This window comes from Anolis carolinensis, chromosome 2, assembly GCF_035594765.1.
Source record: "Anolis carolinensis isolate JA03-04 chromosome 2, rAnoCar3.1.pri, whole genome shotgun sequence".
Taxonomy (NCBI): domain Eukaryota; kingdom Metazoa; phylum Chordata; class Lepidosauria; order Squamata; family Dactyloidae; genus Anolis; species Anolis carolinensis.
Window position 1 is genome coordinate 193,112,180 of NC_085842.1, and position 13,424 is coordinate 193,125,603.

Below are 13,424 nucleotides of genomic sequence, written 5' to 3' on the forward strand. Positions count from 1 at the left end.
TCCTTGGAGCGGCTGTTTGGGACTGAAGCCAGGCAGCTGCCAGGCTTGCAACAGGGAGCGCAATCTCTGGCTTGATGGATTTTGGCGGAGGAGATCCAGGCAGCATCTCAATGAAGATCCCCCCTTGAAGCATCCCCTCTCCCCCTCCTTTCTATTTCCTTCTCTATGTGAGTGTGCCTGCATGCATGTCTAGATGTGTCTCTCTCTCTCCTTTTCCCTGGAAGGGTTCCAGCTGCTGCTAACGTGAGCCAAAGCGTTAATCCCGCATCCCAGCTGCTAATTGGGAGATGGGCTTGATCAGCATGGATTCCCCGTTACATCCTGCGGACCGTTAAATTTGCTTAGACAGAAGAGGAGGAGGAGGAGGAGGAGGAAGAGAGGAACTACGTGGGCTGAGGAAGCCATGGCTGCTGCTGCCTAAAAAAGACACACATACACACTGACACACACAAATCCAGAAGGTGAGAGACGCAACGGCGGGGCTGGGGGCGGATGGCAGTGGCTCAGGTTGTTGTTGGGTGGACTGGTTCTCCTGCAGAGCTTGGCTTCCATCATGTGTCAGACAGGCTCACACTAGTATTGTTGGAGCTGTGACAATCGGTGTGCTGTGTGAGCAAAGGGATGCATGTGACGGGTCTGTTTAAGAAGCCACAGTTGCTAAGTTACGCTCCTCGGGTGGTTTTTGTCTATGTGTGTGATTTCTATGTGTACCCACATGCACACATCAACACAGATGCTCGTCTGCCTATTCCCATTTGCGGCAAAATGGTCCCACCGACACCATTCATCATGAAGACCGAGGGGATCGCTTGGCTCAGAATGAGCTTATATGGGGCTGGGGAAAAATGGGCAAAGGGGCAGGGGACAGTTGCCGCCCGATTCACATCCATGGGGCTAGCAAAGTTAAGCAGGTGGCTTTGAACTGGCCTTCATTCAGAGTGGTATGGCAGTGCCACTTAGACTAGTGGGGATGTAACCCTTCCTCTACAATATATGGAGAAAGATGGGGGAAATGCCACCACCACCAACAAAAATGCATAAGATGTACCCACGATTCTAAGACGCACCCCATTTTCAGAGATGTTCATATAGGGAGGAAAGTATATCCTAGAATGGAAGAAATACAGTATCCCCCTTGTGCATTTATCACGGGATGAATTGATTGTCGTAGATTGATCAGACATGTTGAGAGAGTCTCTGTCTAAACTATACATGCATGTACAGCCCTTGCCGTTTAGAGTAGGGGCATTTCTCTACCAAAAAAATCCTGCTTGGGAGAAATTTTACATATCAACAGAGTGTGTTAAAATATAGATGTGCTGCATAAAGTTAAGTGTCCTTCATTCATTCTAAACTGGGCACTTTGTTTTTTTTAGATGCCCTTGCCAAACAAGAACACAGGGGGTAAGAAAGTAATCTTTGGGGGGAATAGGACTGGCTCACATTGCCAACAACACAGAGACACAAATCCGTCTGGGAACACAATTTTAGCCAGGGCTGAAATCCAAAAACCAGCAAAAAGCTACAGAATTTTCCATACCTTACAACCTCTGAGGATGCTTGCCATAGATGTGGGCGAAACGTCAGGAGAGAATACTTCTGGAACATGGCCACACAACCCGAAAGACATACAACAACTCAGCTACAGAATTGTTTCTTATGAAGCAAAAAAAATTGCAATGATTAAAACAGTAACTGCGAGCTAACCTTCGTGTATATAAAGCTGTATTCAGTAATATCCTCAGAAATTGACTTTTGACAAGGGTTCTGCTCTTGGTTGGTTCTTTGATCCTTTATAGAATCTCATGTCCTAATACGTTTTTAACATGATTCAGTCAGTGGTTCTATAACATTTTCACGAGACTGAAACTTCCATTCACATCTATTCTTCTGGAAGATGTCAGTCTCTGAAATGTGTAACACAATTCGTTCCATATCTACTCGGGTGAGGATTACTAAATTTGATGGATGTACAGTAGAGTCTCACTTATCCAACATTCGCTTATCCAATGTTCTGGATTATCCAACGCATTTTTATAGTAAATGTTTTCAATACATTGTGATATTTTGGTGCTAAATTCGTAAATACAGTAATTACTACCATGTTTCCCCAAAAATAAGACAGTGCCTTATATTAATTTTTGCTCCCAAAGATGCACTAGGTCTTATTTTCAGGGGATGTCTTATTTTTCCATGAAGAAGAATTCACATTTATTGTTGAACAAAAAAAAGGAACATTTATTATATACTGTACAGTAGTTGTCATCACAAACCAGCATAACCAGACAAACTGTGAATCCTATCAAGAATTTCTTATTACTACCATTATTTCCATTTATATGGTACATACATTTATTGATCCTGCATGCTCTGGTGTTCTGTTCGATGGGCATGCTTCCAAACAAAAACATTGCTAGGTCTTACTTTCGGGGGAGGCCTTATATTTAGCAATTCAGCAAAACCTCTACTAGGTCTTATTTTCCGGGGATGTCTTATTTTAGGGGAAACAGGGTATGTAGCATTACTGCATATTGAACTACTTTTTCTGTCAAATTTGTTGTGTAACATGATGTTTTGGTGCTTAATTTGTAAAATCATAACCTAATTTGATGTTTAATAGGCTTCTCCTTAATCTCTCTTTATTATCCAACATATTCACTTATCCAACGTTCTGCCGGCCCATTTATGTTGGATAAGTGAGACTCTACTGTATTCCCATATCAGCAGCAAAGTTGAGCTAAATTATCCAGAGATTTGGAAACAGCTGTTGTGAAAAAAAGAACAACACGGCAGTCTGCCTACAACTGATTTGCAGGTCACCCCTTTCTTTATCTCTATATGTACATGCGTATGTGTGTGTATCCCACAATGCACCAAGCAACCATTATTTCCCTCATAAACATGGATGCACTTTTGTGGGGAGATCTATTTAAACATTTTCACATATTGTGTTCTATGTTATATGGCATTGAATGTTTGCCTTATATGTGTACAATGTGATCCGCCCTAAGTCCCCTTCGGGGTGAGAAGGGCGGAATATAAATACTGCAAATATAAATAAATTAATAAATTGTGTAGCAACTGTAGAGGTTTGAAAGAGCAACTTGAGTAATGTAAGTCTGAATTTTTTCACAAGTTCAATTCTTCTCCAGATTTTTTTTCCAGTTGTGTCATTTTTCTATACATGATGAGTACATGTGGGAAGAGAAACCAGGGAAATTGATAGAGTCTCTTATGAATATGCTCAAATTGTTGAGCAGACAGTTTGCTTCATTTCCACCAACACCTTCTACAAAAAGGAATAAAATATCAGACAGACCTTCAGATCATTTTTGTTGAGACACCTTGGTCCTTTCCTTAACTATAGAAGCTACCTGGCTTTATCATGGAAAATCAGCAAAAATTCTAGTTTTACAATGCAAGCATAAATGTGTTGTTGAAGACTTTCATGGCCAGAATCACTGGGTTGCTGTGAGTTTTCCGGGCTGTATGGCCATGTTCCAGAAGCATTCTCTCCTGATGCTTAATCCAGATCTATGGCAGGCATCCTCTGATATTATGAGGTCTGTTGGAAGCTAGGCGTGGGGTTTATATATCTATTGAATGTCCAGGGCAGGAGAAATACCTCTTGTCTGTTTGAGGCAAGTGTGAATGTTGCAATTGGCCAGCTTGATGAGCATTGAATAGCCTTGCAGCTTCAAAGTCTGCTTCTTGCTTGCCTGAAAACTGAAATCTGGCTACCAGTATTTAAAAAACCCTCTAAAATCAGGATAGTTAATAAAGAACAACACTAAAAAAACAGGGGAATTCTAGACAGGAAACAATCAGGGCCAGCTAACAAAGGATTCTCCTAGGCAGGAAGTTAGGAATTGTGGGAGTTGAAGTTCAAAACATCTGGAAGAGCATAGTTTGAGAAACTGCTCTAAAGACACCAATGTGTCAGATCTTGAAAGTTAATCAGAATGAGGCCTGGTTAGTACTTAGATGGAAGACTGCCAATCAATCCCAGGTGCTGTGGGCTATATTTCAAAGGAAGGAACTGGCAAAACCACCTCTGAGTTCTTCTTGTCTAATAAAACTCTATGAAATTAACATGGATTCCATAAATCGATAGGTGACTTGAAGAAACATACACATGTTATAACATAACCTTATACCCATATATATATTTGTCTAACTCAAAGCAAATCCCATTTTGTTCTGTGTACTTGGAAGAAGATATATTTGGGGATGGAGATCACAGGCATCTTAAAACTGGAGAATATAAAATACGGAAGGAGCAATGAAAGCTGTGAACAGATAAAAACCAATCAAGAATGGATTTTTTTCGGTTTGGGCTAACTGATTGTTCTCTCCACTAGCTTTAATGCTGATTGCAATTCATCTCTTGTTATAACTCATCATGGGATGAATTTGATGAAGTGATTTCTATGCTGAGAATTGCCACCAAGTCAACTTCAGCTCATGTCAAGCCTATGAATGAGAAGCCTTAAAGGCCTCCTCTACACTGCCATATACAATCCAGATTATCTGCTTTGAACTGGATTATATGGCAGTGTAAACTCATATAATCCAGTTCAAAGCAGATAGTGTGGATTATCTGCTTTGATAATCTGGGTTATATGATAGTGTATAAGGGGCCTAAATTTCCCTATTATCAACCGCCCTGATAAGGTCTTGCAAAATCAGTGCTGTGGCTCTTCTCTCGTTGTTGTTGTTGTTGTTGTTGTTGTTGTTGTTGTTGATGATGTATGCTTTCAAGTTCTTTCTGAGGCCCCTTCTACACTGCCATATAAAATCCCACATTATCTGCTTTGAACTGGATTATATGGCAGTGTAGAAGGGGCCTGACTTATCATGAGGTTTCTTAGCCAAGATTCATGCAGAGAGAGGCTGTTTTCTCTGCAACTGAGGCCGATTTGCCCAAATTCACTCAGTGGGTTTCCATGGCTGAGCACGGATTCAAACCCCAATTTCCAGAGTTGCAACATTTAACCTCCAATACTACTCTATGTTATCATAGTTTTTATTTTTTTTCATAGGTGCTATAGCCTCTTCTTCAAGAAGAGTATAAAAAAATCCATCACAAAAGGTGGCAAAGTGTGTTAAAGCACTGAGCTGCAGACTGAAAGGTCCCAGGTTCAAACCCTGTTAGCTCCAGCTCCTGCCAACCTAGCAGTTCAAAAACATGCCAATGTGAGTAGATCAATAGGGAAGGTAACGGCGCTCCATGCAGTCATGCCGGCCACATGACCTTGGAGGTGTCTACGGACAGCGCCGGCTTTTCGGTTTAGAAATGGAGATGAGCACCAACCCCCAGAGTCAGACATGACTGGACAACGTCAGGGGAAAACCTTTACCTTTACCTAGATGTAAATAGGAAGCAAACATCTACCATGGAGCCAAACTCCATGGCACCATAATAGTTGCCTTTATTACAGATGCCAGCTTGGTTACCCGGCGTTGCCTGGGTTATTTGAAAAAGTCAATTTTTTAAATTGTTCAAAATGCATAAGGTTGTGGGTGAACTACAACTCACATCATGCCAGGTTAACCCCCTGAAACTCCGTCAGTAGGTAAAGTTTGTCATGTTGGGCAAGTTTGCTCTCTAGATCCATCATTGGTGGCGTTCAGTGTGCTCTCTGGCTGCAGGGTAAACTACAGCTCCCATCATGATGGGCCAGTCCCCCTCTATTCCCTGCAGTAGGTTCAGTGGGCCACGGGAGTTCTGTGTGCCAAGTTTGGGCCCAGTCTATTATCAGTGGGGATGACAGTGCTGCGTCTTGATGTAGGGTGAACTACAACTTCTATCACGTTGATTCAGTACCCCAAACCCCTCTACTATGGTTAGTTGTTCAGTTGCTGATCAATTCGGCTCTGTTTGCTGTGTGCCATAGGAAAGGGTAGGAAAGGGTTAAGGAGAGGCAGTGGGTGGGGTCATGCTAATTCCACACTAATTGAGAGAGAAAGGAACACTGGGAAGTTTCTTTGGTGGAGGAAAAACAGAAAATCTAGGATGAAATTGTCCCCGTATGAAAACCTTCACTTAGGTGGTGAGCAGGATGGTGTTTGTGGAGAACATTAGCAGGGCTCTTGGATGTGTTCATGGCGCCCACTATAACCTGCAATGTTCCTTGGAGGGAGGACCATTGGTGTCTCCTCAGCACTGGGAATTATAGCTGTTTGTGGAGGCAGGAGCCTGTGTGTAAATAGACACCTGTGCCACATACAGATTTTCACTTTTATTATGTGTATAGTTATAGATCCCCTCTCCACCCTTTTAGGCTTAATATGAAACTACAGTACAACCCCTGCAACCCTGGGGTCAATATCAGTAGCTTCATTTATCTATGACCAACAAAATATCTCCTCTCTCAGTATTTTCTAGGTCCACCAGAATGACTCAGGGCCTTTCCACAGCCCTATATCCCAGAATATCAAGGCAGAAATTTCCACAATATCTGCTTTGAACCGATTTATTTATTTATTTACAGTATTTATATTCCACCCTTCTCACCCCGAAGGGGACTCAGGGCGGATCACATTACACATATAGGTAAACATTCAATGCCTTTTAACATAGAACAAAGACAAGACAAACATAGGCTCCGAGTGGGCCTCGAACTCATGACCTCCTGGTAAGAGTGATTCATTGCAGCTGATTACAGCTGGCTTGCTCTCCAGCCTGTGCCACAGTCCAAGCCCATTATCTGAGTCCACACTGCCATATACTCCTGTTCAAAGCAGATGTGGGATTTTATACAGCTGCATAGAAGGGGCCTCTGTGTCATTCTTGGGACAGAAGCCCTTCATTTCAATAGGGTTAGCTATTAGCTATGGCTGCGGGCCCTTCAACACAGCCCTATATCCCAGAATATCAAGGCAGAATATCCCACATTTTCTGAGTGTGGACTCAGATAACCCAGTTCAAAGCAGATATTCTGGGATTTTCTGCCTTGATATTCTGGGATACGTATAGGGCTGTGTGGAAGGGCCCTTCATGTCTCCATAAGAATTATGGGAACATATCCCCAGCAGATATAGGGCAGTGTAGATCCAGCCATAGTCTTGATGGTTGAGGAGGTGGAAATTTCAGGGCCCTTCCACACAGCCTTATATCCCAGAATATCAAGGCAGGAAATCCCACAATATCTGCTTAGAACTGGGTTATCTGAATCCACACTGCCATATATTCCAGTTCAAAGCAGATAATGTGGGATTTATTCAGCTGTGTAGAGGGGCCATAGAGATAGCAGAGAAAGCCAACAGCGTGTTTTCTGCCTGTCTGCCTCTCTCTGTATGTATTTATAGCATGTGCCTTCAAGTTACCTGTTGACTTATGGTGACCTCATGAATTTTATAGTGCCCCTCTTATATATCCCTTTCCGTCAAAACAGTACTGCAATTCTTAGTTGCCTGTCGAAATCTGAATTGTGTGCAAGCAGCTGTAAAAGGTAAGAGAAACTTTGCTAATCATGACCAGCTAGAGAGCTTAATGTGGGAGATGCCTAGACTGCGATTTTGACAGAAGTGAAATCTTTAAAAGGTGCTAAGGATCCCAAAAAGAAGTCAGAGGGAAGTGTCTTGCATGTAAAAAGGTTTGACTTACCTGGGGTACCCTTGTCATGCTTATTTGTCCCACTCTTTCTGATAGGTAAATCCTTCCTTTGTAGAGGGATCCAACTTTATTGCCATGGCTGGTGAGAAGCAAGAGCTCAAGAGAAGCATCTCTATCATTCCCTGCTTTGTGTTTGTGGAGGTAAGAGCACCAGCAAATGCAGCCAACTCAACAGGCAGTCTCCAGTCAACTCAACTGGAGTCTAAATAATTGCTTGATTGTTCCCATCTGGAGTGGGCCTCTGGGGCCAAAATAGACTCATTGCTCGGTTGCTGTGGGGAGTCTATACAACGCCTGGTTAGATTCGCAGCAGAAGCACTGCCTCCAGCCTGTGATGCATTTTCAGCCATTTAAAGTGGTTTCCTATTTAATACAGGGACAGCCCAGAATATTTTGAGACTAGACCCAGAACCATCATTTTAGGATCACTTAGAATCATAGCATCATAGAGTTGGAAGAGACCTCATGGGTTGTACACGGCCATCCAGTCCAACCCCCTGCAAAAAGCAGGAAAATCTCATTCAAAGCACCCCCGACAGATGGCCATCCAGCCTATGTTTAAAAGCCTCCAAAGAAGGAGCCTCCATCACAGCCCGGGGCAGAGAGTTCCACTGCAGAACAGCTCTCACAGTAAGGAAGTTTTTCCTAATGTTCAGGTGGAATCTCATTTCCCGTAGTTTGAAGCCTTTGTTCTGTTTCCTAGTCTCCAGAGCAGCACGGAATAAGCTTGCTCCCTCCTCCCTATGACTTCCCCTCACATATTTGTACATGGCTATCATGTCTCCTCTCAGCCTTCTCTTCTGCAGGCTAAACACGCCACTCCTCATAGGGCTTGTTCTCCAAACCCTTAATCATTTTAGTCGCCCTCCCTTGGATGCTTTCCAGCTTGTCAACATCTCCCTTCAACTGCGGTGCCCAGAATTGGACACAGTATTCCAGGTGTGGTCTGACCAAGGCAGAATAGAGGGGGAGCACGACTTCCCTGGATCTAGATGCTATTCCCCTATTGATGCAGGCCAGAATCCCATTGGCTTTTTTAGCAGCCGCATCACATTGTAGGCTCATGTTTAACTTGTTGTCCACGAGGACTCCAAGATCTTTTTCACACGTACTGCTGTCAAGCCAGGCATCCCCCATTCTGTATCTTTGCATTTCATTTTTTCTGCTGAAGTGGAATATCTTGCATTTATCTCTGTTGAACTTCATTTTGTGGGTTTCTGCCCATCTCTCTAATCTGTTAAGATCGTTTTGAATTCTGCTCCTTTCTTCTGGAGAGTTGGCTATCCCTCCCAGTTTGGTGTTGTCTGCAAACTTGATGCTCGTGCCTTCTAACCCTTCATCTAAGTCATTAATAAAGATGTTGAACAGAACCGGGCCCAGGACAGAGCCCTGCTTATGGCACTCCGCTCATGACTTCTTTCCAGAATGAAGAAGACACATTTGTGAGCACCTTTTGGGTTCGTTCGCTTAACCAATTACAGACCCACCTAACCGTAGTTTTGCCTAGCCCACATTTGACTAGCTTGTTTGCCAGAAGGTCATTGGGGACCTTGTCAAAGGCCTTACTGAGATCCAGATAGGCTGCATCCATGGCGTTCCCTACATCTACCCGATAGAGCTTGTAACTCTGTCAAAAAAAGAGATCAGATTAGTCTGGCATGATTTGTTTTTGGTAAATCCGTGTTGACTATTAGCAATGACTGCATTTGTTTCTAAATGTTTGCAGACCACTTCCTTAATGATCTTTTCCAGAATCTTGCCTGGTATCGACGTGAGGCTGACTGGACTTACACTTTAAATGTAAAGTTTTGTCCAACAGGGTGAGCTCCTGTTGTTAGCCCCAGCTTCTGCCAACCTAGCAGTGCGAAAACATGCAAATGTGAGTAGATCGATAGGTACTGCATTGGCAGGAAGGTAACGGTGCTCTATGCAGTTATGCCTGCCACATGACCTAGGAGGCATCTACGGATAACGCCGGCTCTTTGGTTTAGAAATTGAGATAAACATCACTCCCCAGAGTCGGACTCGACTAGACGTAATGTCAAGGGGAAACCTTTACTTTTACTACTGTCCAACAGCAGGATCTCTGGAACTGTCTTTATGGTGTATATTGGAAGGTGGTCACAATTAATTTTTACTACTCACTGGCAAATTTTACTACTCATAGCTAACTTTTACTACTCACAGATGAAAACAGTTGATGCAAAATTTAATCATAATTATCTAGCTAAAAACAAGCAGAGTACAGTACCATGAAAACAATAGCAAAAAATATTCATTTAGTACTCTTCTGAAGAGTAATTATTGAAGAGGTTCAGTTATGGAGGGGTCTTGGTTGCCCAATTTTGTCTGCTTGTTTCAAGGGTGGTTTACCACCACCACCACCACCCCCCGCCATTTTTAAAAAAGAAGAGAAATCATTATTTAATTTTCATTTTCCCAGACTTCTCAATTTGTTTGTCACAGTCCAGTTTAAATGTTTTTCTTGTAAGGCAAGCCATCCTTAAAATAGCAATGTGTCCATTTACTTTTAACATGCTTCTCACATCAAAATGGGCTCTCATACAGTTCACAGACTTCCTCAATGCAGGTTTATGCAGGCTTTACTTGTCTGTCTTAATAAAACTTGAAAACTTGGACATCTTTTTCCTTATGATGTTGTATGGGATTCTTTGTTTTTCCTCAATCTATCAGTAAATTTGCATCCACTTACCTGCTTCAGTCTCATGTTTATAGGAACCCAGTTTAATTCCTTCTGGTTCATTTGGTGTCTCTTCCTTATTAAATCTTGATCAATCTAATGTACTACATCTTTTCTTTTACACTTTCTCGTTGTTTTTCTTGTTTTCCCCCCTGTAATTTGTTTTGTGACTGTTAAGATTTGTTTACTCATGTTTTCTTCTAATCCTTTTTTGTTAAATCCTGAGTATTTATCTTCTTTAAAGTGTCATACAAATATTAATAAAAGAATTTTTTATATCTATGGAATTATTTTCTTGTTGTCGAGAGGTGATCTTTTTGACAACATGGAGAAGATTATTGTAAACTCAAGAGCTTACAGACAAAGTTAGATGTATTTTAAGAAGTAAAAATAGGTAAAATTTGCCTTAAATTAAGGAAGTTCCCAATTTTCATTCTTCTTTTGTTGGTTAATAAAGCCAATTTGAGGGAAGGTACTCAGAGCTAGGCTAAGATGACAATCCAAACTGCTTGTCTTTTGTGTTGTCGAAGGCTTTCATGGCCAGGATCACAGGGTTGTTGTATGTTTTACGGGCTGTATGGTCATGTTCTAGAAGTATTCTAGGAGAAAATACTTCTAGAACATGGCCATACAGCCCAGAAAACATACAACAACCCTGCTTATCTTTTCTGTGTTCACTCCTCCCTCCTGGTATCGTGAAACACGAAGACAAACGTTGGCAGGTGAATAATCCTTTTGCTTTTTTTCTATTCCTAGAAGATGTCTTTTGTTAGCTTTGGAGTGCCCAAACCTAATATTTTCCCGAAGATTTCTCCCCTCCCACATTGAGCCAAAGTGAGAGAGAAACTTTGCTCCTTGATTTCTCTCCTGAAGTCCGCTGCTAGGCTGACATTTTCATTATGCCGATCCACCTTATCTCCAAAGTTTTTTCTGTGATCAGCTATTGCAAGCTCAGCCCCATCAATAGATGGATGAAATTAGCATCCTTTGCCCAACCACTTCAGAAACAAACAGCTTATGATATATGTAATATGGAGTTCAAAGATGTGCTTCCCCATGTGGCAAAAAAATTTGTTTGTTCATTGCTTCACCTGTTTTTTGCATACTTTGCTTTGTTACTGGCCATTCAAAGAAAAATAATTTTCAATGATTTCTGAGGTACATATCTCTGAGGAATGTTGTGAGTGAGGAAACGTATTGCTAGATGAATTGCAAGGATATATCAGGAGAAAAACAATCAATTTGTCTGGTTTAGTTTCTTGCTCAAGCTCTTTTCAAAGCCTTCCTTAGAAAATAACTAGCCGTTCCCGGCCATGCGTTGCTGTGGTGAAGTATGGTGGTATGGGAAATAAAAGTATTGAGGAATTGGTGGTAGTTAAGGTAAAGGTTAAAGATTTTCCCCTGACATGAAGTCCATTTATAAATGGGTTATATAGCTGTGTGGAAGGGCCTTGAGTCTACATTGCCATATAATCCAGTTAAAATCAGATAAGCTGTATTTTATAGGCAGTGTGGAAGAGGCCTAAGTGAGGCCTAACTCTACCTGTCCCCTGGGCTGAGTGGGTTGCAAGGAGACCAAGTGGGCGGAGCTTAGCCTTCTGACTGGCAGCAATTGGATGAAAGGAATTATTCCTCTCCCTCTAATTAGGACTTTATTTTTCATTTCTTTTTGTTGTATGAACGTAGAGGCTTGGATGAGGGGTTGTGCTGCCAAGTTTAGTGTTTCTGGGATGTGTAGTTTTGTTGTTTTGTCCTAGGCCGAAATTTCATTACCTTTTATATATATATAGATTTGATGTGGCCCTAGCTTCCAGATTCCCCAGCTGGTATGGACCCTGACTGCGGAATGTGAAGGAGCTGTAGTCCATAAAGTAACTTTTGCAAGCTGTGAAACATACTCCCTGCAAGTCTCTGCCGCATCAACCACATCTAAACATAGTCTCAGAGATTGACCATCTTTTTTCCTGGAATTGTTTGTGAGCAGGGAATGCTGGGAGAAAGGATCAAGGAGTCTGAGTTTTCAGGGTGCTCAAGATCAGAAAGCGGGGAAAATGGAGGGGGAAAGAGAAGTGGCGTGAGGCAACTGTCTGACTTACTTTGAGTCAAGCAGGCTCAGTGCCTCCCCTGCCAGCCATGATGATGTGATGCACAGCTACAGTGGGCACCCGAGCGTGAAAAGAAGTACACGAGGAAGCTGGCACGGAGTAGCAGGCGGCAGCGGTGGGGGAGAGGGGCGGAAGTTGCCAGACTCCTGAAGCTCCAGGGACCTGACTCTCCTCCTCGCCTCTGTCTCCCATTTGCTTGTTTGTCCTTTCTTGTCTGATGTGCCATGTTCTACTTCCAGCTGGTGATCATGGCGGGGACCGTGGTGCTTGCCTACCACTTTGAATACACAGACACCTTCCCGGTGCATCTCCAAGGCTTCTTCTGCTACGACAGTGCCTATGCCAAGCCCTATCCAGGTCCAGAAGACACCAGCCGAGCCCCTCCAGTCCTGGTCTACTCGCTTGTCACTGCAGTGCCCACTGTAACGGTAAGAGCCCAGCCGGATCCATGAGACGTGGTGTGTGTATGTGCATAGAGGTGTGAAGAGTGGGCACTGTTGGTGGAAGGACCACCACTTCTGTCCTGACCACCTGCTTCCTTTGCATCCTGCTTCCTTTGTGAATGTTATTTTTCCTGAGAACATTTTCCTGATCCCTGAGGACAGTTGTTAAGATCAAAATTCAGGGTCACTGAGAAAGTACGTAGTACATTTGTGTGACCATCCATACGTATCTGTGCATCTAATATTTCCCTGGCCTATGTACAGTAGAGTCTCACTTATCCAACACTCACTTACCCAACGTTCTGGATTATCCAATGCATTTTTGTAGTCAATGTTTTCAATGCATTGTGATATTTTGGTGCTAAATTTGTAAATACACTAATTACTACATAGCATTAATGTGTAATGAGCTACTTATTCTACATACATTAATGTGTAATGAACTACTTTTTCCAGGAGCCTCTGGTGGCCTAGGTGATAAAAGCCTCGTGACTTGAAGGTTGGGTTGCTGACCTGAAAGCTGCCAGGTTCGAATCCCACCCGGGGAGAGCGTGGAT

The 13,424-nt window shown here is 42.6% G+C and overlaps 1 protein-coding gene across 5 annotated transcripts in view; it reads left to right on the forward strand.

Annotated features, from left to right (window-relative positions):
- Positions 1–13,424, forward strand: part of plppr2 (phospholipid phosphatase related 2) — a 54,358-nt gene continuing 40,934 nt past the window's right edge. For 2 of the 5 annotated variants that reach the window (XM_062974123.1, XM_062974124.1), the window contains exons 1-3: positions 1–461; positions 7,655–7,759; positions 12,664–12,852. In XM_062974123.1, the coding sequence (XP_062830193.1) occupies positions 7,694–7,759; positions 12,664–12,852 (255 nt within the window). In that variant the 5' untranslated portion in view covers positions 1–461; positions 7,655–7,693. The remainder of the gene's footprint in view (positions 462–7,654; positions 7,760–12,663; positions 12,853–13,424) is intronic. The other 3 variants (XM_062974125.1, XM_062974127.1, XM_062974126.1) reach the window with 2 other exon arrangements.